The sequence below is a fragment of the Bos grunniens genome, chromosome 29 (genome assembly GCF_055505025.1).
Source record: "Bos grunniens cultivar Pamir isolate PY7600 chromosome 29, Bosgru_T2T1.0, whole genome shotgun sequence".
Lineage (NCBI taxonomy): Eukaryota > Metazoa > Chordata > Mammalia > Artiodactyla > Bovidae > Bos > Bos grunniens.
Genome location: NC_141193.1, coordinates 33,949,786 through 33,977,675, shown reverse-complemented (window position 1 = coordinate 33,977,675; position 27,890 = coordinate 33,949,786). Strand labels below are relative to the sequence as shown.

At 49.7% G+C, this 27,890-nt stretch overlaps 1 protein-coding gene across 2 annotated transcripts in view; it reads left to right on the top strand.

Moving 5' to 3' along the window:
• GAB2 (GRB2 associated binding protein 2) overlaps positions 1-27,565 on the top strand; it is a 183,607-nt gene extending 156,042 nt beyond the window's left edge. For both annotated transcript variants that reach the window (XM_086385787.1, XM_086385788.1), the window contains 8 exons: positions 1,256-1,499; positions 15,729-16,321; positions 17,350-17,444; positions 18,462-18,726; positions 20,420-20,510; positions 20,769-20,871; positions 22,857-22,982; positions 23,780-27,565. In XM_086385787.1, the coding sequence (XP_086241913.1) occupies positions 1,256-1,499; positions 15,729-16,321; positions 17,350-17,444; positions 18,462-18,726; positions 20,420-20,510; positions 20,769-20,871; positions 22,857-22,982; positions 23,780-23,923 (1,661 nt within the window). In that variant the 3' untranslated portion in view covers positions 23,924-27,565. The remainder of the gene's footprint in view (positions 1-1,255; positions 1,500-15,728; positions 16,322-17,349; positions 17,445-18,461; positions 18,727-20,419; positions 20,511-20,768; positions 20,872-22,856; positions 22,983-23,779) is intronic.
• The last annotated feature ends 325 nt before the right edge of the window (positions 27,566-27,890 follow it).

Sequence of the window (27,890 nt, the reverse complement as noted above, 5' to 3'; positions counted from 1 at the left end):
TTCACTAGCCCTAGAAAGCCCCCATCATCACCACTAAAACATCAGCCCCACTGGCCATCACACTGCCAGAAATGACATCTAACCTTTCTTTTGAACAAAAAGTTTTGCTGGTGGAGTTACTGTATGCCGAATACATTTTTTAATTTTTTGCTTATTCTGCAAAGAGACTCAGAACTTGTTCTGTGTACCTGGGCTTTATTAGATAAATGTTGGCACTGAAGAGGTAACGTCAGCAGTCACTGCTCTTAGACACCCATGGGCCAGGCAAGGAAGCAGGGTGACAGTGGGTATAATGAAGCGTGGGCCACGTGCTGTTCACACCCAAAACAATGACCAAGTCCAGGAAGGTTTCAGGGAGATTATGATATCCGTGTAGGGTCTTAAAAGTCTGCCTGTGAATGCTAAAGAAGTAAAATCCAGGCGGAAGGAAGAGCACAAACCAAAGCAAAGAATCATAAAAGGGGCTGGTGTGTCCACGGACTGATGAAGCTTCCATATGCCTGGGGTATGGGAGGAGGAAAGCAGGAAATGGGTCAGACTGTGAAAGGCCTTGTATGTTGTGCGAAGGCATTTGGACTAAGCTTAGAGAGCCAGCCAAATGAATAATGCCCTTGGCTTGGGGTGTAGCACTCTAAAACTATTATCTGTCTTTAGTACCTCGCTTCCTTTCTAACACAACAGCGAGAGTTTAAGATAAGAGTTAAGTAGAAAAAGAAAAAAAAGACCCATAGACAGAGTACAGGAGCCCGGCAGCATCGTCCTGGGAGGACGTGGAAGGGCAGGCTGGAGGGGCCCGGACGGTCTGAAGGGACTGGTGGTTCCGTTCCGTGTACTTTACCAGGTAGTGCAGTGACGTGGTCCAGGCCCCTTGCTGCCTGAGTCTTCGGGAAGCAGAGCTTCATTTAATAAAGCCAGCGTAGCTTTGAGGGAGGCGATGCCCCAGGAGCCCCCAGAGAGAGGGGAGGCAGTGGCGTTCCCTTTCCCGAGGTTGGCCTCGCCGAGGGCCTGGACCCTGAGCAGCCTCGCCTCCCGGAGCGGGGCAGGTGGTGACCGGGCGACCCCGGGGGCAGCGCGGAGGTCCTGAGCCGGGAGGGGGCAGTAAGGGAGGGCAGCGGGCGGGCAGGCGCTGAGGACGCTGCCGCTGCGGGGCGTCGCCTCTGCCCCTCACAGCCCCTCGTCCTCCGCCCGCCCGGTCCGGGAGAGGGCCGCCTTCCCTTCCCCGTCCCCTCACACAGCTCTTGCTCTCTGTTCACAGACTCCCTGCGGAACATCTCCTCGGCCCCGCACGGGCCGCGCTCCTCTCCAGCGGAGCTCAGCAGCTCCAGCCAGCACCTTCTCCGAGAGCGGAAAGCCTCGGCCCCGTCGCACTCCAGCCAGCCGACCCTGTTCACCTTCGAGCCCGCGCTGTCCAACCACGTGCAGCCCGCCCTGTCCGCCAGCGCGCCTCAGGAGTACCTCTATCTGCACCAGTGCATCAGCCGCAGGGCGGAGAGCACACGGTAGGCGCGCTGCCGAGCGCTCGCAGGGCCCGGTCCTTTTCAGCCTCTGCTTTTTAATTTTGAAGGCGCGGGAGTAAACTATCATTACATCTCTCCAGGTGACCAGATACATAATTATAAAACAAAATCACCATTGCTCTAGTTTAGGTAACCTTCACATTTTATGGGTATCATCTACATTGCTATATAATGATACTTGGATTCCAAAGAATCCTTTCATTATCAAAAATCTTGCTATAAAAACTTTAATTTGGAAAAAAAGGCGTTAAGAAGCTAGAGTTTCAGAATCAAAAACAAAGTCAGTGCATTTGTTGACCCTAACAATATAGCTATAAAACCTTAACATTGTTGAGTAAATCCGTATCTCAGTTTTGCTACCACTGCAGCGTTCCATGTGGCAGCCACTCTCCACATGTGGCTATCTAAATTGGAATCAATTAAAGTTAAATAAAACTCGGGAATGTCCCTGGTGGTCCAGTGAATAACAATCTGCCTGCCAGCCCAGGGGACACACATTTGATCCCTGATCGGGGAACTACTACCCACAAGCCGTGGAGCAACTAAGCCTGCATGCCACAAGTAGAGAGTCCATGAGCCACAACAAAAGTCCCCCATGATGCAGCTAAGACCAGACACAATGAAATAAAGAACAGTTGTGACTGTGGTGATGATGAAAGAAAATAGATGCCAAAGATGTCTGTAACAGCATAAATTTAAAAGAAAATTATTTTAATTAAATTGCACTGAATATTAAGTTATTCAGTTGCACCAGCCATATTTCAAGTGCTCAGTGGCCACTGGCTACCATACAGGGTCATGCAAATACAAAACATTTTCATCATCACAGAAAGTCATAGCAAGAACTCTCTGCTCTAGAGTAAGTTTTTGTTTTTCTGACAGCGAAAACTCTCTCAGGTATAGAGCCTGTACATACTTTTATTACCTTTTAGTCTCATCATTAGGGTAAACAAAAGCACAGGGCTTCTGGACTTTGCTGGAACTGGTTCCCAATTCTACCATGGCCAGCAGATTGCAAATCATGTTCCTGAATTAATTAATTTAGAAATAACTGATTTGTGTTATGAGAATTAAGGCAGTTAGAGAGCTGGTTTATTGATAAATCACATTACGGAATATTTTCATGCATAATCACACTTAAACCAATCAAACACACTGAGAAATTGCTAGGATCGATCATTTCTCTCTGTTTCACGGATGAAGAAACTGAGACTCACAACTTCTGAATGACAGAGGTCGGACTAGAACCCAGGCTTCTCCTTTCTGGTCGTGTACTCTTTTCTCTACACTGTGCTGTTCTGTGATTCTGGTTTTCTGAGTCATTTTCATACACTCCCAATACTCAGTTTGAAATCTGCCTCAAAAACTCATTTTCCTCAAGCAGCACGATTCATTTGTGAACTTTCGCTAATTCAGGCGACCTCCATCAGTGTACGCATGAGGGGCTGAGTTCTACATGGGTAGAATGAATTAGCCAAGATCCCTGAACTAGTTAGCACCTAATTCTTCTGAACCACAGACCAGGGACACTGGTAGAATGCAAAGTATTTCACAGGCTCTTCAGTTCAGTCAGTTATGGTTTCAGATTCAGGTTTGGCCACTTTGTGACCTTGGGGGCCATTTATTTAGCCTTCTTGACCTTCAGTTTCCTTCTCTGCAGAGTGAGAATAATTAACTCATGAGCATAATTAATGAACATAAAATGGCAAAACATTCCTGAGGTACCCATGAGGTAGGAGGTCCTCGGGACATACTGCCAGATGCTCTCCCAGGCCCCCACCCCTTCCGCTACACATAGGATCACAGGGGAGTAAGGAATGAGAGGCTGTACAGTCATAGTTTTAGTGAAAGACAGAGCACTTTATATTAGTGTCTCTCAAACAGGAACGGCACACGAAATACCCAAGCATCTTGTTGAAATGCTGCGTCTGATTCGGTGGGCCCGCGGTGGGCCCTGAGATCCTGGTGTTCTGCAAAACCGTAAAAGACGCTAGCACAGACTGCAGGCCACCCTTCCATTTTTATATTAATGCGTTACTGTCCTTTGGGACAGGACTCAGAGCGCGTATCGTTGCATGGTAAATATTTGAACAAATCTGTTACAGAAATGTGTTATCTCCATAGCCTGTGGATGTTCATGAATGAAACAGAACTTACCTACATCTGGGGAAGCAACTTGACTGTGGGGCCTTGATCAAGTCGTGCTTTCCTCTGGGTCTTTGTTTTGACTTGTGTGGGTGAGGGAGCAAGAGGTTGATGAGTAGGATCTCAGGGAGATTTTAAAAAATAGTAAACTCAGTGTTTGTAGGATTCCAAGCAGGAATGGAGGGTGGGAAGGAAGCTTTCTTCAGCGGGATATATAGTTTCTGGTGGTAGTAGAGTAGTGTGCATGATAGCAAACATACTATAACAATTATAAACTCCAGACAAAACACTTTAAACAACTGAAGGCACTGAAGCAATCAAAAAGCAGGACAAATTTATTTTAAAAAAAGGGACCCACACTGAACAAGATTCAATTTACATGACTTTTCTTTTGAATGAAATTCCCATACGTAGCATCCCAAGTGTTCGGAAGATACTGAGAAATTGCTGGACATTTGAAGACACTGTAAAGTTGACCTGTAGTCAAGAGAACTCAGGTCGTAGAAACAAAATAAGCTCAGCTTTTGGAGTTAGCATACAAAGACTTTAGAATAGTTGTGTTGATTGCTTTAATCTGTGGCAGGGAGGGAAAACGGATAATGAGTAAAGAGATGGTGAAATTTAGGAAAAAGAAACTTTGAAAAAGAATGTATAAGTTTCAGTTTCTCTGTGGTGGCAGAAGCCACTACAGATTATCCCTCCCACTAATTACAACTAAAAACTCCAGGCAAAATATAATTACCCAAAGACTCTGTAAATGAAAGGAAGCAGATTATGTAGCAGAGCAAAATTTGGAGATGCAACTACGCAGAGTGAATTTTCTGTCTCTGGTGGATTTGTCCTGAGTATGGGCCCCCTCCCAAAGCAGCCCAGTGGGGCAGGCTGCTGAAACTCTAATAGAAATCTCATCTTTCTGCTTAGAGGAACCAGAAAAGGGGCCCTTCGGGGGCTGGGGAAGAGTGGAGTATCCCAGAGTGGAGAGAGCTAGAGAAGGGAGTTCCTAATTCTGGATATGAAAACCACACAAGTCTCAGGCTCACCTTGATGGGAGGCTGTGGGATGGGCGTGGAGCCGTGCAGACAGTGAGATGTTCAGTCGTGTCCGACTTTGCGACCCCATGGATTGTAGGGTCCGTGGAATTCTCCAGGCAAGAATACTGGAGTGGATTGCCATTTTCTTCTCCCGGGGATCTTTCCCAACCCAAGGCATCGAACCCAGGTCTCCCACACTGCAGGCAGACTCTTCACTGTTTGACCCACCAGGGAACCCATGTGTGAGGTAGACTCAAACCAGCATAACAAGAGCTTTGTGAACTAAACTGAGATTTTTACTACTACACAGAAAAGGAGAAACAGAACTTAAAAGGCTAAACCTAACCATGTTGATTGCCTGCAAAAACAAACACATCAGCATTTTCCAGAGGATGATAAAAGAACGCAGTCTACATAACATTCAGAATATAATCCAAAATTTCTGGGCATACAGAAAATGAGCAAACTATAACTAATTCTCAAGGGCGAGCACAGAGACCAATCTCATTATTACCAGTGTTGGAGCTTCTACACACAGATTTAAAAGTCCACATTATAATGATATTCCATATGAGAAAAGAAAACACACTTGAAATTAATGAAAAGGAGTAGAAACCCTTATCAACCCAGGGGTCTGAATTCTGCAAAAGTATTCCTTCAGGAATGAAAACAAAGACATTCTCAGATGAAAAAGAAGTAAAAGAATTTCTAGGAGATTTAATTTAAAGAAATAATAAGGCTGAAGCCAAGGTCTTACCAGAAGAAAACTATAAGCAGGAATGAAGAAAGACAAGCAGAAATAGTAAATATCTTCAAAATTATAAAGTGTTTTTTTCCCTTCTAAATTCTTTAAAATATGTATGAATGTTGAAAACAAATATTAAACATTATCTAGTGGTGTTTTTACATGGTTTCATTTCTTTTCAACCTGAAGTTCCTTTTTTTTTTTTTTTAACTTTATTTCATTTTGGCCACTCTACGTGGTTTGTGGGGATCATTCCCTGACCAGGGATTGACCCTAGGCCCATGGCAGTGAACGTGCCAAGTCCTTACACTGGACAGCCAGGAAACTCACGTGAAGAGCCTCCTTTACCAGTCATGGCCATGTGATTCCCCTGGTGACCAGTTTTCCCAACTTTCACTTATCTGAAAATACCTTTATTTCACCTTTGATTTTATTCATTTTATTGAAGTATACAATTGATGTACAGTGTGGTATTATTTCTGCTCTACAGCAGTGGTTCAGTTATACACAAGTATAATACACATTCTTTTTCATATTTCTCTTATGGTTTATCACAGAATATTGAGTATAGTTCCCTGTGCCATACTGTATCACCTTTATTTTTGAGAGACATTTTTGCTGAGTGTAAAAATGGCTTTATTTCAGCATTCTAAAGGATGCCATCCTATGGTCTTCTTGACTTTCTTTGTTTTTGATGAGAGGTCAATTGTTCTTTATATTCTTATTCTCCTGGATGTAATTGTATCTTTCTTCCTCTGATTTTTTTCTCCTTTAAAAAAATTGTGTTAAAATATGCATAATAGAAAACGTACTATCTTAACCATTTTTAAGTGTACAGTTCAGTAGTGTTAAGTACTTTCACACTCATGCAACCAATCTTTAGAACTCTTCTCATCTCTCAAAATTTAAACGCTATACCCTTAATGTCTCATTTCACCTCCCCCCAGCCCCTAACAACCTCCATTCTACTTTTTATCTATATGAATTAGGCTTCTCTTACAGTGTTTTTTGTGACTGGATTTTTTCATTTAGCATAAAGCCCTCAAAATTCATCTATATAGTAGCCAGTGTCAGGATTTTCTTCCTTTTTAAGGCTAAGTAAATATTTCATTAGCAACAGTTAGAACTGGACATGGAACAACAGACTGGTTCCAAATAGGAAAAGGAGTACGTCAAGGCCGTATATTGTCACCCTGCTTATTTAACTTATATGCAGAGTACATCATGAGAAATGCTGGGCTGGAAGAAGCACAAGCTGGAATCAAGATTGCCAGGAGAATATCAATAACCTGAGATATGCAGATGACACCACCCTTATGGCAGAAAATGAAGAGGAACTAAAAAGCCTCTTGATGAAGGTGAAAGAGGAGAGTGAAAAAGTTAAAGCTCAGCATTCAGAAAATGAAGATCATGGCATCCGGTTCCATCACTTCATGGGAAATAGATGGGGAAACAGTGTCACACTTTATTTTTTGGGGCTCCAAAATCACTGCAGATGGTGACTGCAGCCATGAAATTAAAAGACACTTACTCCTTGGAAGAAAAGTTATGACCAACGTAGATAGCATATTGAAAAGCAGAGACATTACTTTGCCAACAAAGGTCCGTCTAGTCAAGGCTATGATTTTTCCAATGGTCATGTATGGATGTGAGAGTTGGACTGTAAAGAAAGCTGAACACTGAAGAATTGATGCTTTTGAACTGTGGTGTTGGAGAAGACTCTTGAGAGTCCCTTGGACTGCAAGGAGATCCAACCAGTCCATTGTGAAGGAGATCAGCCCTGGGTGTTCTTTGGAAGGAATGATGGTAAAGCTGAAACTCCAGTACTTTGGCCACCTCATGAGTTGACTCATTGGAAAAGACTCTGATGCTGGGAGGGATTGGGGGCAAGAGGAGAAGGGGACGACAGAGGATGAGATGGCTGGATGGCATCACTGACTCGATGGACGTGAGTCTGAGTGAACTCCGGGAGTTGGTGATGGACAGGGAGGCCTGGCATGCTGTGATTCATGGGATCGCAAGAGTCGGACACGACTGAGTGACTGAACTGAACTGAAATATTTCATTGCATGTATATGCCTCAGTAGATGCTAAGAAAGATTTGACAAAACATAATACAACCTAGATAGCATATTCAAAAGCAGAGACATTACTTTGCCAACAAAGGTCCATCTAGTCAAGGCTATGGTTTTTCCTGTGGTCATGTATGGATGTGAGAGTTGGACTGTGAAGAAAGCTGAGCGCCGAAGAATTGATGCTTTTGAACTGTGGTGTTGGAGAAGACTCTTGAGAGTCCCTTGGACTGCAAGGAGATCCAACCAGTCCATTCTGACGGAGATCAGCCCTGGGATTTCTTTGGAAGGAATGATGCTAAAGCTGAAATTCCAGTACTTTGGCCACCTCATGCGAAGAGTTGATTCATTGGAAAAGACCCTGATGCTGGGAGGGATTGGGGGCAGGAGGAGAAGGGGACGACAGAGGATGAGATGGCTGGATGGCATCACTGACTCGATGGATGTGAGTCTCAGTGAACTCCAGGGGTTGGTAATGGACAGGGAGGCCTGGCGTGCTACGATTCATGGGGTCGCAAAGAGTCGGATACGACTGAGTGACTGATCTGATCTGATCTGAATACATCTTTATAAAAAATATTTCTTAGCAAACTGTAAATAGAGGAGAAATATCTCAAACTACTTCTAAGGACAGCCTACAGCTAGTATCACACCTAGTGGAAAAATAGTAAATATATTCCCCTAATACTGGGGACAAGGAGACAATACCTGCTCTGCCTTGTTCTATTCACAGTTGTACTAGAGATCCTAGTGAGTTCAATAAGGGAACAAAAATATATAAAAGGCACAAATACCAGAAAAGAAGATGTAACAGTCTCTGTTTGTAGGTAACATGCTTGTTTGTATTAAAAATCCTAAAGAATATAGAAAATAAGTACTAGAATTAATAAGTGAATTTAGCAAATTCACAGGAGAAAAGATTACTATACAAAAATAACTTTTACTAGCAACAAAAAAAAATGAAAAAAATGAACTTTAAAAATGTATATAATGATGCCAAAAGAAGTGGACTGCTTAGGAATAAATTTAGCAAAAGACATGCAAGACCTCTTCACTGAAATCACTAACATTGCTGAGGGAAATTAAAAACCTAAATATGGAGGAGGGTAATATACTATAGTTATGAATTGGAAGACTTAATATTATTAAAATGGTAATTCTTCCCAAATTAATCTGTAGATTCAGTGCAGTCCAAATAAAAATCCCAGCAAGCTTTCTCACAGAAATTGATAAACTAGTTCTAAAATTTATGTGAAAATGTGAATAACCAAAGTGATTTTTAAAAAAAGAAAAAACAGCACAAAGTTAGAGGACTTATACTACCTGATTTTAAGACCTTCTGTCAAACTAAGGTTAATCATGATAGGTGTATTAATGACCGGCTAAACATATGAATCACTAGAATAGATTAGTGAATCTGGAGGGGCTAGAATGAATATATGTATGTGTGTGTGTATATATATATTTTTTGTTTGTTTGTTTGTTTTTTACTAAGGTGCCAATAGGGAAATGAAAGTTTTTTCAACAAATAGATACCTATATAGGAATTTTTAAAAACCTTTACTTTCTATCACACTACTCAAAAGCTAAAAAGTATCAGAGACCTGAATGTAAAGTCTAATACTTTGAAACTTACAGAAGAAAATATCTCTGTGATCTTGGGGTAAGAAAAGATTTTTAAATGGGATTTAAAAAGCAGGAATCATAAAAGAAAAAACTGATAGTCTTTATCAAAATTAAAACTTTTGCTCTGTAAAAGATCCCATTAGGAAAATACAATGGTGAACTTTCCTGGTGGCCCAGTGGTTAAGAATCTGCCCTACATTACAGTGGACATGGTATGATCCCTGGTCAGGGAACTAAGATCCTGCATGCTGTGCAGTGCAGACAAAAAAGTAAAACAACAACAACAAAAAGCAAATACTACTCAACAAATACTAGAAAATACTCAAAGCATATATCTGACAGAGAACTAATTTCTAGAATACATAAAGAACTATTACAACTCAAGAAGAAGACAAGCAAGCAAATTTTTTTGCATGGGCAAAAGATGTGAAGAGACACTAAACAAAAAAGATATAAGAATGGCCAATAATAAGCACATGAAAACATGCTGAAGCATCAGAGAAATGCAAATTAAAACCTCAGTGAGGTTTTGCTTAATCTCCACTAGAATGACTTCAGTAAAAAAAAAAACTAGCAATGCCAAGCGTTGGCAAGTGTGTGGATGGGCTTTAGTCATGCACAGCTTCATTATATACTTCATTCTGGAAACAAACAGTTTACAAAGCACTTTAACAGTAGTTACCTCTTTTGATCTCCAAAGTAATCTCACAGGATTACTTTTGAGTAGGGATTTTGAGAGAGAATCAGCTCATTCATCTCTGCCTAGCACAGATGTAAAAATGCCTGATTGATTACTGAAATCATATTTACTGAGGCTAATAATACTAGCCTTCTCTCTATCCCTTTTATATTTATGAGGGATCCTGATATACAGCTACAAGAAATTAAGCATCCTAGAGATAAAACCATGAATTTTTTATTACTCTTACTACACTACTAGCCACTAATGTTTCTTTAAGTACTGGATAATATGTATTCTGGTTAAAATGACTTCAGTTCTAAAAATCCAGCTCTTCCACTGAGCTAAAATAAGTAATCATTCAAAACAGTAACTGTTGCCAGTGGAAGGAGTTTTGAACTGATGCTGTCAAAGCAAGCAGAATCATTTTTGTTTTTGGAACAATTTAGTTTCACTAGATTTATTTTTATCCTCTAGTATTTGGGACCTCGGGCTTCCCTGGTAGCTCAGACAACAAAGAATCCGCCTGCAATGCGGGAGACCTGGGTTTGACCCCTGGGTTGGGAAGATCCCCTGAAGGAGGGCGTGGCAACCCATTCCAGTATTCTCACCTGGAGAATCCCTTGGACAGAGGAGCCTGGCAGACTGCAGTTAACAGGGTCACAGAGTTGGACACAACTGAACTGATTTAGCACACGAACACACACACGCACTCGGGACCTCATTCTAGATTCTAGCGAGTCTTAACCAACCTCTGTCTTAAGGCTGTTAAACTGGCAACAAGTGACGTGATGTGGTAAGTCACACATCCTGGAAAGCCATAATTCTGGTAAGAGTTGAGGGAAGCAAAATTTCAAGGGATGAAATTCCAAAATGGAAGCATCACGGACCCTGTAGCAGTCTTCTACAGAAAGATGGTGGGTAAAAAGTAAAACCAGAAATGTCGACGGAGAATTTAACCGGTGACTGATTGTTCGTGGCTGTGATTAACCAAAGGCAGAAGATACAGCTTTTACTTTCAGTTAGTTTCATATACACAGCTTTTCTCTGTCACTGCAGAGAGAAGGCAAGCTCAATATTGCAGCCAGAAAAGTTTGAGATACAAAGACCATGTCACCTCTTAGAGATTGTGAGACAGAATTTTCTGAGCTTTCTTCCCTCACTGGAAGGATCCCTTTGGAATGAGTCAGATGCAGAATGATGGTCCAAATGACCTTTCAAGATTGCCAGCGACAGGGCCAGAACCCTAAAATGGTGGCTAATTTACTTACAAGTGTTTACAAGATTTCCTTAAATGGGAACACAGTCATTACCGACTCAGTGGACATGAACTTGAGCAAACTCCAAGAGATAGTGGACAGAGAAGCCTGGCATGCTGTAGTCCATGGGATCACAAAGAGTTAGACCTGACTTAACCAACTTACCGACTGAACAAGAAGAAGTTGTAAAAGAAAATCAAACCGGGCCTTTCATTGTTATCGTACTTGGTATCTCACAGAGTGGAAAAGAGTGAAATTGTATGTTCCATGATGTGTGACAATGTGTTAAAAAAATAAAAAAAGTGCAAAATAAAGTGGCTGGGAAAAACTAAGAAAGCGTTTCTAAAAGCCGAGAGAGAAGTTTGGAGTTGATTTCAGACCGAGGTGGCAGGATAGCCCCACCCACCAGCAGCCTCTAGAGCAGCGGGGGGCCAGCAATGGAAAGGGAAGCTGCTGTCACGGGGGAATATTTTCTGGCAAACTTCCCTCTGTCCCCAGGGAGCTCCCCTATACACTTGTGATTGAATATCTTCTTGCACCATCTCTGCCATTTACTGTTTTTCTCTTCTGATGCACGAGGGTAATACCTGTCTCCCAAAACCGTCAGGAAGATTAAAAGCAATATCACACATGATGGCCCTGGCACAGTTGTTCTTTAGTCGCTAAGACATGTCCAACTCTTTGTGACCCCATGGACTGTAGCCCGCCAGGTTCCTCTATCCACCCCCGTGGATAGAGGCAAGAATTCTCCAGGCAAGAATACTGGAGCAGGTTGCCATTTCCTATTCCAGGGGAATCTTCCCGACTGAGGGATCAAACTCATGTCTCCTGCGTTGGCAGACAGGTTCTTTATCCCTGACCCAGCAGGGAAGCCCACCTGGGACAGTACGGTGCTCAGTTTATGAGGTCTCCGTCAGCCCAGAGCCCAGAAGAGAAACCCTTGTACAAATCTACTGCTTCTGGGTATCTGTCCCAGAAAGCACCTCAGCACATCAGGGTGATACCGGCCTCAGTGAAGGTTTCCGGGAAGGTGGTAGAAAGCCAAGGACTCCTGAGTGCTCAGAATGCCTGCTCTTGACTCTTGTCTGGAGTGATCACACTACAGCCGTGTGGGTTAGGAGCAGGGAGTCCAGGGGTCTGGGAGCTGGCCCCGGCTCTGCTGCCAAAGTGCATATCTTTGGGCAAGCTTGTTTCCCTTGCTCAGCTCCTTTGACCCGATTCTTGCAGTGATGACCAGTCCCCTCAGCAGGCATGGGTGTCGTCTACCACATGCCAGGGGCTGTGCCTGGGGATGGGATTTGGTGCCCTGCCTTCTGGGAACACAGGGTCAGGTAGAAGGACCAAGACTCAAATAACTGTCACACAAGACACGGCTGAGGTGAGTGTGTGCGGGGGACATGGAGTGCTGCGGGAGCAAAGCAGGAAGAGTGAGTGAAGTGACGAGGAAAGTCTGAGGGACTGAAACCCTTCTGTGGAGCAGAAAGGCTTCTTTGGCACTTTGTAAGATCGTGATGCATCAAGGAAACATTCCAGAGAAATGTAGATAATGCCAGCCCAGGCCGGGAGCTCAGGGATGAGTGAGCAGTTCGGTAACTGGAGAGGAGACACCAGGGCAGCAGGAGGCTGGGACAGGAGCTCTCGTGTTCTGAAGAGAAAAGAGTTTCCATCTGCTGCTCCTGAGGGTTCAGGCCAAGCTCGGGGAAAGTGGATGGCAGCACCAAGGCTTTTCTTTACCTGTGTGTCTGTTTATAAGTTTATTTGCTTGTTCATTCAGCAAACACATATTCAACTATTCACTATATGACATGCACTAATCTGGGTGCTGATGAGAGGAAAATGAATAAAACACTGTTTCTTTCCTCAAGGAAATCAACCTGGTGGAGGAAATAAGCAACTGGTATGTGACACAGGTAACAGTTCCTACCTGCTCCAAGAAGAGAGTTAGCAAGCGATTGTGCTGGGAGGTGGGGAATGCAAGAACCTACTTCAAAAGAGGTGCCGCTGGAGCTGAGTTTGAGCTGCCAGATGGGAGAGAGGGGCCTTCCAGAGACAGCGAACACGGCGCAGAGGCCTGGCTGCCTGGGGTCTTCTGGGAACCCTGGAGAGCCAACTGCGTAGATCCCAGCCTGGGGAGGGCGGCTGGGGAGAAGAGGTTGGGCGGGTGAGGTGGAGCTGGGACATGCCATCACCCTAAAGACACTGAGACAGCACTGAGAATTGTTAAGCTGGGAAGTTAGGAAAGGAAGCGTGAGTGGGATGAAAAGAGGACCAGAGAGCCGGGCAGATGATTACGGAGTCTCGTTACTAGCCCTTTTGTTAATGCGGAAGAAAATCAGGAGGACCTGAACTGGGGTGAAGTCAGTAGGACCTGATGTGCTTATGGAGTGAGAAATGAGAAAGGTTCTTCCTGGGCTTTGGCTTGAGTGGCTTGGTGCCTTTCCCCAAACCGGAGAGTCAGCAGAGAGATAATGAAGGCCACTGCAGGCTCCCTGAGATGCTCTCCACACCCCTCACCACCTTAGACTCTCAAGGACTCCTGTTCTCCTCAGCCCAGGCCTGGCCCTCCACTGTCATCCCTCAACCCCACCTCCCAAGGCTCCTGCTCTAGCCTGAACAGCTTGTGGTTCTTGAACTTGCCAGATGGCATTCTACTTCTCTGCCTCTATGGGAACACCTTTTCCCTTCTCTTGCTTTTGCCTGGCCAGTTGCCAGTCAGTCCAGAGTGACATCGCTGAAGAAGCCTCCCTGACACTCTGCACCACCACCACCGCCGGGGAGGGTTGCTCTAAATATGTCAACAGCCGCATATTCACAGGCCTGACTGTAAGGCTTGCAGGCTTGTCACCTCCTCTACCACAGTGCCCCCTCCGCCAGGGCAGGAGGCTTCTCTGTATCCATTGGGCCTGGCCCAGATGGAAAGTGAGATGTCAGGAAAGGTTTGTTTCAATGGACAGATCCAGATGGGAACATCCGCCAGAGTTGGAAGCTCCAAAAGACACAATGAAAGGCATCAAAGACAGATGTGAGCCCCTGATGTCTACCATTGGCTCCCCGGCCTCGGACCCAGGCCCTCCAGGATCTGAAGGCTGGATGTTCAGTGCTCTAGGCCAGGGATGCTGGCTTGCTTACGTGTGTGAAATGGAACAGAAAGGAAGAGAATATGGAGGCCCAGGGACGAGGGTCGTGAACGGTGTGTGGTCTGAAATGTCAGTCCCAGCCGTCACAGATGCAAGTTAACTAACAAAGAGAGCCTGGCCTAGACACCTGTTTCCCTTCCGCTTTCTAAGCTGATGGGCCTTAATATCTATCACCATCTGGTGGCTACATCCATAAATAACAAGCTCCCCATGAGCTGAGAGAGCTTGTATAAGGCGGGGGTTCCATGGATTGGCCTCAGTGGGTTAAGGGCTGCCCATCCCTCTGATAGCTTGCAAATCTGTATGTGTGTGAGATTTGCCTTATTCTGGTGAGAAGTGCCAGAAGAGATTTTTATCAGATCCTTAAAGAGGCATATAGCCTCCCAAAAGCTGGGAATCACCACTGTACAGGATTATTCTAGAATTCTGATTCATTTTCCCCAAATGGAATCCTATGAAGAGTCATCCTATGAGAGAGAGAAAAGCAGACATGAATCTCTGCTTGCTCAGAACGTCATCTTCTCATTTCTGGAGGGACCTACACAGAACACAGAATGTAGTTTGGAAGCCATGCTAGTACAGCCAAGGGGTCATGGCTTTTCAGAACCAGATGGACCTGAAAAGACCCTGGAGACCCCCCAGGTCCCGCCTTGGGGATGCCCACAGCCTGTAAGACCCCCCGGGTCCCACCTTGGGGAAGCCTGCAGTGTGTAAGACACCCAGGTCCCTCCTTGGGGAAGCCCACAGCATGTATTAGTGGTGGGGATGGAACTCACACAAACCCTTCACCCCCAGATCATTTAGTTTTTAATCTTGCCTTGTTTTCCCAAAACCTGAATTTTAAAAAGTAATAATCAAGACCTTTCCTCTCCTGAGTATAGTTCCTAAACTGGAAAACATTTTTCCTATAGTATTTTAGTCTTCTGGAGAGAGATTTTCCCCTCCGAATGCCTCTCAGTGAACATGATGGAAAATAAATCTATAGCTTACATTTGAATACTTCTGTTTAACCTAGAACATGTCAGCTGACTTGTTCTACAGTGGGGAGACTGAGACTCGGGTAAAATGACTTGTTTGCTGTTTTCTGATACCAACTTAAGGGTTCTTCCCACTGTCTCACAGCCTTTGTATACACATGCGTATATTTTGTGCCACTTAAAGCGGTGAACACGTGGCTGATGCGAGTAGTTTGTTGATGTCTGTTTGAGGAGGTAAGACCAACCTCTATTCATCGCAGCCATGAGGGGGTAGGGGACGGGACAAAGGCTGACACTGAACACATACTTACCAGATGCGCCAGAGTCCAGTTTTAAACAAGCTGCAAAGTTATGATTTTAATCCTCATTCTTGCAGATGCATTTACTGAAACTCCAAGAGGAGATATACTGTGTCCAGATAAGCCTCAGGCCTCCAGCCTCCTCAGCTTGTGTTTGTTCCCCACCACGTCGCTGCAGCGGGGTGTGGACACTCCGGCCAGCCTCCTCTAACCCCCGCGCCCCCCTCTTTCTGTCTCCTAGGAGTGCCAGCTTCTCTCAGGGCTCCAGGGCCTCGTTCCTCATGAGGAGCGACACAGCTGTGCAGAAACTTGCCCAGGGCAACGGGCACTGTGTCAACGGGGTCGGTGGTCAAGTCCACGGCTTCTACAGCCTCCCGAAGCCAAGCCGGCACAACACAGAGTTCAGAGACAGTGCCTACGACCTCCCCAGGAGCCTGGCCGCCCACGGCCACACCAAGGGCAGCCTCACCGGCTCCGAGACAGACAACGAGGATGTGTATACCTTCAAGACGCCCAGCAGCACCCTGTGCCGGGAGTTTGGGGACCTCCTGGTGGACAACGTGGACGTTCCAACCACCCCGCTCTCGGCCTACCAGATCCCTAGGACGTTCACGCTGGACAAGAACCACAACGCCATGGCAGTGGCCACGCCTGGGGACTCGGCCATAGCTCCCCCGCCCCGGCCCCCCAAGCCGAGTCAGGCAGACACACCTCGATGGGGCAGCCCTCAGCAGAGACCTCCCACCGGGGAAGGCAGCAGATCGGTCTCTGCCGCCGCCACCATCCCCAGGCGTAACACCCTCCCAGCCATGGACAACAGCCGGCTTCACCGAGGTCAGTGTGAGCCCTGGCTGCACCCAGAGCAGGTGGGAGGAAGGGAAGGGGCACAGGGCACTCAGCATTGTACAAGTTCTCGGTCATCCAGGCCACAGGGGCTTAAGGCCCACCTAGGTCAGCGATGCCCACAGCTTTAGGCATCTTCTCACCCCAGACCTTTCCTAGCTGGGCCCCCAACCCTGGAGGCTATTAGTGAACACCACAGCAGCAAGAGTTTAGCAGATCCTGCCTGAGAGAAGTTACTGTTCCACTAAGGAAACAACATTCCTGGTTAACCACATTACAACGTATTAGGGGTTTAGAGGTCCAGATCATAGTCTTTTACTCATTTATAAATCAAATGAAAGATTTCAAAAATAAATTTAGAAGACTAGTCCAAACTGGAGCCAAACCTTTGTGGACCAACAGACTATTAAAATTCGATTTACAAAATATTTTCTAAGCCACATTTGCAATTCTGGTTAAAGTCTGAATGTCTGTTTGAGGTATTTAAATTCTACTGTTGCTCATTTCCCACTGAGAGTATTCCAACTCTGCATGTAACCTCCTCCGTTTGATGAAAAAGTAGAATAATATTAATCTCTTTCATTTTACATCTTGGTAATAACCCTGTAGCTGGGCTTCCTTGGTGGCTCACCATTAAAGAATCCACCTGCCAATGCAGGAGACATGGGTTTGATACCTGGGTCGGGAGGATCCCCTGGGGAAGGAAATGGCAACCCACTCCACTCTTCTTGCCTGGGAAATCCCACGGACCGAGGAGCCTGGTAGGCTACAGTCCACAGAGTTGCAAAGAGTTGGACAATACTTAGCGTCTGAACAACCCTGGAGCTACGCCCAGAAGCCCAGGAGGAATTTGTGAGTTGAGGGGTGATGTGGTAGAAGCAATACCTTGTCTTAGGAATTGAGAGCGGTATCTCCTGGAGTAGCAGTTACGATCCTGAACAACACTGGGGAGGGTGTGGGAAAGTGTCAGCACAGGGACAAACTCTGAGTTCTCAGGGGTCTTCTCTTCTCTGCTGTAGCTTCCTCCTGCGAGTCCTACGACTACCCGCAGCGTGGTGGAGACAGTGCCGGCCGGTCTGCCGAGTCCATGAGCGATGCAGTCAGCGCTTTCCTGGTGAGTGGGGTTTAATCAGGGGTCCTTAAGGCAGCTCAGGTGGATCAAGGCTCAGGCCCACAGAACTGAAACCACAGCCTGGGTGTCTACCTCTTAGGAGCCTGCCTTGCTTCCTCGTTGAGAACTCCTGGATTGAGTGTTTGGAAAGATGCACGTATCCTGGTCTGGAAGAAATGTGTGTACTTAGGTGCCCTAGACAAGAAGGCTCATCACCGAGGGTGAGCAGGGAGGGTCTAGAATGCAGGGGACGCAGGCGCTGGGATGTGCAGCACCCTAACCGTAATGTCCCACCGGGGGATGAGACCCCAGGCAGGGGTGGCGCTCAGAGTTGGGCACAGCGACAGAAGGATGGTGTCAGAGCAGCGTCCCAGGCCGCCTTCAGGAGGGCGTCGATGATAGCCCTGCTGGGTGTCGGGCCCAGCTACGCCGACGAGGGCCTGCCTTCAGCCTCCCTTGGAAGATCGTGCACAAAAGCAGCTTAGGTGTATATGCATCCAGCAGACAGGACAGGAGGTAGAGGAAGGCTGCAGCCAGGGTGGTGGCCGCACTGCAGCCCTGACTGCAGCCCGGCAGTCACACTGAGAGCTGCCCTGGGGAAGCCTGCCCACCCAGGCCTCGCCTGCCAGCGCCGAGGCCTCCCAGAGGCTCCTTGCCCTGCCCAGGGCCTGAGCCGCTGACCTCCAGTGATGAGTGTGGAATTGAGGAGGGGGGCAGGTCCTGAACCAAACCTGTGACCCAGGCCCTCTGACGTGGTCAGGCAGCCAGAAAGCCTGTGGATGTTTTATACAAGGTTTATCACAAATTATAAGTAAGCTTCAAAGGATCGTGGAAGCTAGAAGAGGCCCACAGGCTTCGTTTCTTCTGTCTCCCCGCTGCTTTCTTACCTGGTTTTCCCAGGGTCTGCCTTAGAGCTTGACCGTGCACCCAGCTCCGTCTTCTCTTGCCCTTGGGTGTACAGATCTGCACCCTCTCTTGTTTCCTCTCCCTGGTAACAGCGGTATTTCTCTCCACTTCTAGCCAGCAAAAGCAGTCGTGGGTCGATCAGACAGCACCAATTCCGAGGACAACTACGTGCCCATGAACCCAGGCTCCTCCACCCTGCTGGCTTTGGAGCGAGCCGGTGATAACTCCCAGAGTGTCTACATCCCCATGAGCCCCGGGCCGCACCACTTTGACCCGCTCGGCTACCCCTCCTCAGCCCTCTCTCTGCACCGAGGCTCCAGCAGAGGGAGTGAGATCCAGCCACCCCCTGTCAACCGCAACCTCAAACCTGACCGGAAGGGTAAGTCCACGGTTTCCCCAGCCCAGCTCTGGATACTCTTCAGGGACTGTGCATTCATTTAGGGATCCCGTGGATCCTAAACTTGCCTTGCAAGGAAGTGACAGCCTCTGGAGCCTAAACCGCCCCAAATACACACACACATGTGCGCGCACACACATTACACACTCTCCAAATTCATCCCAGTAGGGACTGGCTACCAGAATGCAGAAGTGCAGGGATCAGAAAGATAGGATGGATTCAGGTTGCAGCCCTGCCACCTGCTAACATGTGATTGTAAACGAATCCTTCTCTGTCCCTATGCCTCGCTTCTCATCTGTGAAGTGGGAAGTATAAAACATCTGAGTCAGTTCCAATGAGGTGGATGAAACTGGAGCCTATTATACAGAATGAAGTCAGAACGAAAAACACCAATACGGTATATTAACGCATATATATGGAATTTAGAAAGATGGTAACGATGACTCTATATGTGAGAGAGCAAAAGAGACACAGATATAAAGAACAGACTTTTGGACTCTGTGGGAGAAGGCGAGGGCAGGATGATTTGAGAGAATAGCATTGAAGCATGTATATTACCATGTGAAATAGATGACCAGTGCAAGTCTGATGCACAAGACAGGGCCCTCAAAGCCAGTGCAGTGGGTTGACCCTGAGGGATGGGGTGGGGAGGGAGGTGGGAGGAGGGTTCGGGACAGGGGGGACACATGTATACCCGTGGCTAACTCATGTCAATGTATGGCAAAAACCACTACAGTATTGTAAAGAAATTAGCCTCCAATTAAAATACATAAATTAATTTTTTTAAAACATGCCTATCAGAGACATTGAAGGGCATAGATAATATATCTTAATATGCTTCATAGTGTATGAAGTGCAACTCAAGGATAAGAGATTTTTATTAGCTCTAGGGCTGAAAAAGGTAGAACTGTCAGAGTATTCCATTAAAAGATACACTCTGCTATAAAAGGAAGTACTGAGCTCTCAAACCGGGTAGATGTGCTTCCTAGGAGTGTGACTGAGTAAATCATGTGAGTTCTCTGAGCCTTTGGTTTTCTTATCTGTGAAGTGGGGATGGTCATGCCTACTTCCTGGGTTTGTTCAGAAGTAAAGCATCTAAGACAATGACTGGTGCATTTAGACCAGGAAGAAGAACTGCAGTTCAGGTTCCGGGTCTGCCTCGACCGCATTCTGCAGGCCTGCATCAGGGGCAGGGACTCAAGGGGAGAAGCAGTCAGTGGGCAGACAGAAGCCCCCTTGAGTCTGGTCAGCAGAGAATACAGAGCTCAGCATTTGAATCGGAGCCCTCAGGGCCTTGTGACATTCATCTTCTTCCATAGAAGGCTCCACAGTCCTGGCCCAGAAGTGGCAGGGGGGCTCATGGTGGCCTTCTCCATGATGTTTCAGATATCATCTCTTGTTTTCATTCTCAGTCACAAATGTTTTCACAGCCCATGTGCTCATTTTAGATCTGAAAGTATGATTGCCATCAGTACAGTGTGAGGAATAGGTAATTTGGTATCTGAAGACATGACTTCATGAGCAGAGATCGTATACCCTCACGGAGCCTCGTCTCCCCATGTATAACCGGGACGAGTAGGAGGGATTTTCAACGCACTTGTGTGCCATGTGTAGGGTCTGTATGTGTGGCCTTGTCATCATTGGCTGATGAATCGACCTTCTGTTCTTGCTGCAGCAAAGCCAACACCACTTGACCTGAGAAACAACACCGTCATCGATGAGCTCCCCTTCAAGTCCCCCATCACCAGGTCTTGGTCCAGGGCCATGTGAGTGTCTGTCTGTGGATGCGAGAGCTTGGGATGGGGCAGTGGGTTGGTGAGTGGAACAGGCCGCCACGTTCCTGATGCTGTTGGTAGCTCAGGGCTTGGCTTCCTCTTCTGTGATGAAGGGAAGACAGTCCCCTCTCCGTGTCAGATCTTAGTCTGATAATGGAGGCCAGAGGTCTGTCCAGAGGTGTGGGGTCCAGGGCCCGGCAGGAGGCTGGCCGTACCCAGGGTTTACTCCCTGTCTTCGCCCCCCAACAGCCACTCCTTCAGCCCCAGCTCTTCCCAGTACTGCCGCCCCATCTCTACACAGAGCATCACCAGCACCGACTCCGGAGACAGTGAAGAGAACTACGTCCCTATGGTGAGTCCTCTGGGGACCCCTGGAGCCCACCTAGTGCTTCCGCACTTCCCAGCCCACTGACTCACCCCAGCCCCAGGGCAGTGTGCTGCTACTCGTCTGTCTGTCTGTCTGGAGCACATACATGTCAGTTTCTGTGGACTCGTCATCAGAGGCAAGGAAGATGCAGTCCCTGCCCTCAGGGAGGAGAGGAGGCCTGCCTCTCTCATGACTGTGACCCAAGCAGTGTGGTCAGTGCCCTGGAGAGGCGATGTTATGGGGGCGCACCCACAGGATGGGCGATCACAGCAGGGTGGGCAAACGGGGGGCCTTGGGCAGAGATGGCCGTGTGGATGGGGACACGGAGAATCATGGTCATTAACTCTGGCTGAAGGTGGGGGCGGCCAGCGGGGAGGTTGGACTAGAAGTCAGACCATGAAGGACCCCTAATGCTATCTCCAGAAGCCTGCACTTGTCCCGTGGGGGCCACGCAAGGGTCCACAGGCCAGGCAGTTAGACCGTGTTTCAGAATCGTCATCGGGGGAGCCTACAGGGAAGAACTGGGGCAGCTTCCCAAGTTAACCCCCTTGTTCCATCCTGTTAAAACTTCAGAAGCAAAAGGTCTCCTCATTTGTTCATCCCATTGTCCCCATGACTGGGAGGAGGCGTGGGAGTATGGGCGTCCACTGAGTGCCCCGCGGCAGGAAAGCGCACGTGTTGGGGGGGCGCTCACAGAGTCACAGAGTGGGCCACGGGGATTCCCCAGGGTGCAGCTGCGCGGACATGTGAGAGACACATAGACACAGACATGTGAGAGACACGTAGACACAGACATGTGAGAGACACGTAGACACATGGACGTGAGAGAGACACAGACACATAGACATGTGAGAGACAGATACATAGACACATGGACATGTGAGAGACACGGACATGTGAGAGAGACATAGACACAGACATGTGAGAGACGCACAGACATGAGAGAGACACATAGGCATGTGAGAGACACACAGACACGGACATGTGAGAGACGCATAGACATGAGAGACACATAGACACGTGAGAGACACATAGACACGTGAGAGACACATAGACACACAGACATGTGAGAGACACACAGACACACAGACATGTGAGAGACACAGACACACGGACATGTGAGAGACACAGACACATAGACATGTGAGAGACACACAGACACACGGACGTGTGAGAGACAGAGAGACACAGAGACACACAGACATGTGAGAGACACAGAGACACACAGACATGTGAGAGACACAGAGACACATGGACATGTAAGAGACATATAGTGAGAGCGCGAACCCACCCGTCAAGTGAAGGAACCGAAGCGCAGCACAGGACTGTCGCCTTTCTCATGAGAAGGCGTCCTCAGGAGAGAGCCAGACAAGCTGGCCTCAGCGCCTGGGGAGACTGGCCCTGCAGTGGGTCATCCGAGAGCTGCTGGGGGACCAGGGCTTCATGCCGCCTGGTGACGAGGTCCCTCTCTAGTGACCCCTGAGGAGTTGGGACAGGCTGGGGGCCAGGCTGCTGCGGGGTAACTGCTCCGCTCCAGGCTGTGGTGGGAGCCCCAGAGAAGCAGGGCTGGTCCAGCGCACACTGGACACAGCTCCCTTCTGAGGGCAGCGAGCGAGGGCCGGTCTGGGAGGCAGGGAGGGTGAGGCGCGGCCTGACGGCCCAGGCAGGAGGCAGCGCGGCACAGCGAGGGCAGCCCAGGCTGGAAGGTCTGCCCTGCCCACCAGCTGTGCAGCCCTGGGCAAGTTGCTTTAACTCTCTGAACCAGTTTTATATTCATTGTAAAAAAAATAATAAGTAATAATGCCTACAGGATTGTTGTGAGGGTTTAAACAGGAACACGGGCTGTCCCCGGCACAGAGCAGGCCTTTGGTGAGCTAGCTGCTCTCACTCCCAGAGGCATGTTTTTCCCCCAGTGGTCGGTTAGTCCACTTCCTGAAGTTATTAACAGTTTTTCCCCTCCTTTGTGATAGCAAAACCCCGTGTCTGCATCTCCCATTCCCAGCGGCACCAACAGCCCAGCCCCTAAGAAGAGCACTGGCAGTGTGGATTATCTGGCCCTGGACTTCCAGCCGAGCTCCCCGAGCCCCCACCGCAAGGTGCTTAGGGTGGGAGTGGGGGGTGGTCCCACTGAGCTCCAGGGGCCCTGGGGGGAGGGGTCCTGGAGGCCAGGGGCCTCATCCGGCTGGGCTGCGCTGAGGTCTGGGTCTCAAGTGGGCTGATGCGCCCTCAGCCTCAGCACTCAGGCACCCTGAGTCCACAGGCCCTCGTCCATCCACCCATCCCTCCCCTCACCATGCGATTGGACAGATGAGCACACACGGAGTCGTGATCCGCTCAGGATCACGTGTGAATCTGTGACAGAGCTGAGATGCGGGGATCATGTGTCCCAGTGCTGAGCTCTTTGAGAATGCGCTGTCCAGGCACAGCCTGCGAAAGGCATACCCGCACCCCACCCACCCCATCCCCAGAGGCACATTTAGCTGCCGGGTCCCGACAGCAGCACTGACACAGTCCCCTCTACCCAGGGCGGCTGTGCGTGCTCACCACGCTCCCCCACAGAGCCCTGCAGCTGGCGCTTGGTGGCGCCTGCCCAATTCCCTCTCCTGGACAAGGGGCCACGGGGAGTGGGTGGAGGCCTGGACCCAAGGAAGGGCCTGGGTCCCCTCAGAACTGCAACAGCAAGAGGGTTGGCAGAGGCTGTGGCATCGAGCAGGAGGAGGGCTGGTGCAAGGTGGAGGTCAGGCTCTACAGGCCACTTTGAGGGGGAAAAAACAGGTCAGAGAGGCAGGTAGAAGCCCATCTCCTCGCCCTGACACCACTCAGGAACAGCCACCTGTTGCTCCCCACGTTACGCTAACTCACAGCCCCTTCACCTCCCTGGCCTGTCCCCCAGCCATCCACATCATCGGTCACTTCCGACGAGAAGGTGGACTACGTTCAAGTGGACAAGGAGAAGACCCAGGCCCTGCAGAATACCATGCAGGAGTGGACAGACGTGCGGCAGTCCTCGGAGCCCTCCAAGGGCGCAAAGCTGTGACACCCCGTGCCAGGGAGGGGCCCAGAGGCCACGTCTGCAGAGCCGGCCTCCCTGTCTTCTTGCCCTTCGCCTCTCCAGCGCGCCCTCTTGCCCACCTCCTCTCTCCTCTGCCAGTCTGGCCTTCAAAGCACTTGGCATCAGGGACCCTGACTCCTTCGCCCTGGGAGGCGAGGGCCTGATGGAGGCACTTCCTCCGCCCTCTCCGGGCCCACCTTTGATTTTTATCAGCAATGGCCATCCTACCTTAGTTAGAGCTCTTGCCAAAAAGCATCCTTAAGCCTCCGCCTGCCCTTCAGACCCGAACATCTACAGGATGTGCGGGGGTGGGGCCGCGGCTCGAGCTGATTCCCCACCTCACCGTCGGGCCTCCAGCTACTGGGCTCCCCACCTCGGTCCCAGAAGAGGCCACATCGTCCTGCTGACCAGGCACCCAAGGATCAGCAGGCCAGTGTGGACACGATCTTCCTTGACAGGGGCGGGGCGAGGCCACCTAAAGGCGGAGGAGCTGCGGGGGAAGGTCAGAGACCGTCTTGAGGGACAGAGGAATTAGAGACCGAGACACGGAAGGGCAGTGGAGCCCCGCAGGGGTTTCGGGGCAGCCCCCCACTTTCAGGAATGGGAGATGTGGAAGGAGGGAGAGGCTGGGGACAACCGGCCACCGAGAACACGGAGGGGGGCTCAGAGCCCAGGAGATGGGGAGACAGATGCTGTGGGGCCTGGCCCCTGGGAACGTGAAGCACCAGGCTGGCTCTGCTGTCCGGGACAGAGAGCCTTCCCCCTGACCTTGCCAGCCTGGAGGCGCCGCTCTGGACAAGGCTTGGACTGTGCTGGGTGACAGCGTGGGGCGGGGGCGCCAGCATGGCGAGGGGGGGCCGGTGGAGCTGGTGGGGGGGTGACGCGGGGTGCAAGCGGGACGTGCGGGGGTGGGGGTACCGAGGGGCCACCCTGGGACAGCCTGGGCGGAGGCACCTGGGGGTGCCCGGGACTGGCATGGAGACGGCACAGCAAGTGAGCTTCTTCTGTAAGACGGGCGGCGCAGCTGGGGCGGCTGAGAGTTGGGGTGGGGGCTGTGGGGTTTGCGCCCCACCCAGCACGCCTGCCGGAGAGAGAGCCCCCGGCAGTGCCGCGGAGGCGCAGGCTGAGCAGAAAGGGATTGGTGACGTCGCTGTCGGGGAGCAGCTGGCTTGGTGGCAGGCGAGGGCAGTCCCCAGGACTGACGGACGGCGGGTGGAACAGAGCCCCGAGGATGTGGCAGGGTGGTTGGTGGCTTGTGCCCTCCGACTGAGGTTTGTGCAGGGCCCAGGAAAGGTTAGGGCGTGGCCTGGTGCCCAGTCAGCTCAGGTCACCCACTGTTGCTCTGTGGAGTCCCAGGTGCCCTGTTGGACTCAGGCCTGGCTACAGGGACAGGAAAGGGCAGGGCTGGAAAGGCCCCTAGGTCGGTGTCACCCTCTGCCAGGACAGAAGTGGGGCATCACCCCCAGGCTCCTTCTCCCAAGTCTGGGGAGGGAGACTTATGTTAAAGTTCTTCGCCAAATTTTTAAAAAGTTTCAGAGGCAATTGGATGGACCAGCTGTTTCATCCTACCCTGGGGAGAACAGGCCTTCTTCCTCCAAAAGAAATGAGTTCTGACCCTACCTAAGGGAGGTGACTGCTGCTCACCTTTCTGGTCCTGTGAGCGTGTGTACACACACACACTCACCCCCTCAGCAGCCTGAGGCCTGACTGTACTCTGTCCTGGGAGAGATGGTCTCAACAGGTGAGAACTCTTCCTAGTATTAGTCACATCAACTCAGTTAAGTGATGGCAGCGGCTGCTGTGGCCAGGTCTGGACTGCACCCTGAGGACACAGGAGTTAATCAGACTTTGTGTTTGAGAAGGTCACGCTCGATCAGGAAAAAAGACAAGGACACGTTGATGATGGCCGTGAGAGACTCAAAGCTGGGGATGTGTGGAGAAGTCAAGACCACTTCTCCAGGAGGCTGGTGTGTGGGCAGGAGTGGGGAGGTGTGCAGATCAGGGAATGTGGTTTCTAGGAAAAGCGGGTGCCTGACTTGGCCGGAGGGGAAGAAGGGTCAGATTTTTAGAGGAAGGAGGGTGGGTCTGGGCTCCAGTGGAGGAAGATGGAGAGACTTGTGCTTTGGGAACAGGAGACCTTTGGGAGAATGGGCCCAAGCCAGGCCCTCAGCAGCAGCAAGGCCTTGGTGTTCGCACAGATGAAGTGGTGATGGTGGCAGTGGCCTACCCTGGGCAGGGTTTGGTAGGTCACTGCCCAGCCCTGTGTCCCTTTAGGGCCCTCTGCAGACAGTCTCATACGGCAGGGCTTTGAATGGTACGCCCACCCCCACCCCAGAGGCTACAGGTGGGCCCAGGTATGGATGTGTCAGTTCCCAGTATCATTCCCTATTGATCATCAGGTGCCCTAATGATGTCAATGTTTTCCGAATGTGCCATAAGGTGAGTGAGACTGGTTGGAGTCTCGAGAGATGGAGGTGTTCAAATCTAACCTCCAAGGAGGCCTCCCTCCAGCTCTTGGTTCCTCCAACCTCCAAACCCTTAGGGTGGAGGCGGGAGCAGAGACTGCTGAAAGCAGAGACTTGGGGCTCAAAAGCCCCAAGTACCAGGTGTCTGAGATTTCCCTCGGTGGCTCAGAGTTCACCTCTGTTGGTGGCCCGGCGTGGACGGAGACCCCAGGAAGCCCTGCATCAGCCAGCAGAGCCCCCTCCTGCCTGGGGCTCCCAGGAGCAGCAGCTGTCCCCTCCTGGTCCAGCTCCCCCGCTCCGCGGGGTCAGAGGCAGGGAGGAGTGCCTGCAGGGAGCTGTGTCTCTTCCCCACTGGTGGGGTCAGCTGGGCGCTGAGGCCTTGTCTGTGGCTGTTCCCTGCTCTGTGACCTGTCTTGAGGGCCAGTTAACCCAGTGCCCTCCCTAGACCTGATTGCAGTAACTTTTACATTCGAAACCCGTTCAACTGCGTCCCATCCCTAGGACAGAAGCACAATGGTTCTCAGCCTGCCCCGGGGCTAAGGCCCCCAGCTGTGGCCACCCCACCCTGCCCTGCCCACAGCCCTCTGAGGGAGCTCCGGAAGCTGGAAGCAGAGCACGGGGCAGGAGGGAAGTCGGTGTGTCCTTCCCCTCTCCGTCCGTCCATCCGTCCTGCGCACGGCGAGCGTCAGAGGCTGCGCACAGGAGCACCAAACTGCCGCCTTCTGAAACCCACTGACCTCTTCGGGGGACCAGTGGGCCGTCTGCCGTGGGGCTGGCGTGTGATATTTGGTGGTGTGTGTTCTTATGTGTTTGTTGGTTACACGTGTCTTGAAATGTAGAATCATTTTCCACGGAATCATTGCTTTATCAAGAAGAGAAAATGGGCTGGAAGAAGCCTGGTCTTAGGTTTCTGGCCCTGTTACCATTTAAAATTGACATTTAATTTTTCAAATCGCTGTTGGTGCCTAATCACTTAAGTTATTAATTTATTGTTTTCTTTAAAAAAAAATGTAACATGTATTTATCCTGTAAGTAGGTCTGGGGTGGGATGGGAATGCGTTCACAGGCGTCCTGTTTTTGCGGTGGTGGCACAGGCCTGGAGCTTGCAGGGCCCTTGTTACTGGAGGCAGAGCTAGATGACAATAAAGTCCGTGAGAAGAAAGCAGAGAGGCTGCGGCGTCTGCCTCGTCCGGGGGGCGGGCGGCGGGCTTCACAGGACAGCGGTCCTCGGCCAGACGGTCCGCCCCCATCCCCGGCCACTCCACCTTCCGCTCAACAGGAGCCAACTGGGGACCTTTCCTGGCTGTAAGAACAAGTGCGAATCCCCCTTACCTTGGAATCTGTATTCCTGGTGTGTGAAATGGAAGTAATAGCAGCCTCTGTCCGCTCATCTTTCTTAAAAGGCGCGCTGGACCACAGAGGTGAGTTCTGAGTATGACCTTTCGGTCTCTGACAGACCCGTCAGCCCACCTGCGCTGGTCCGAGTC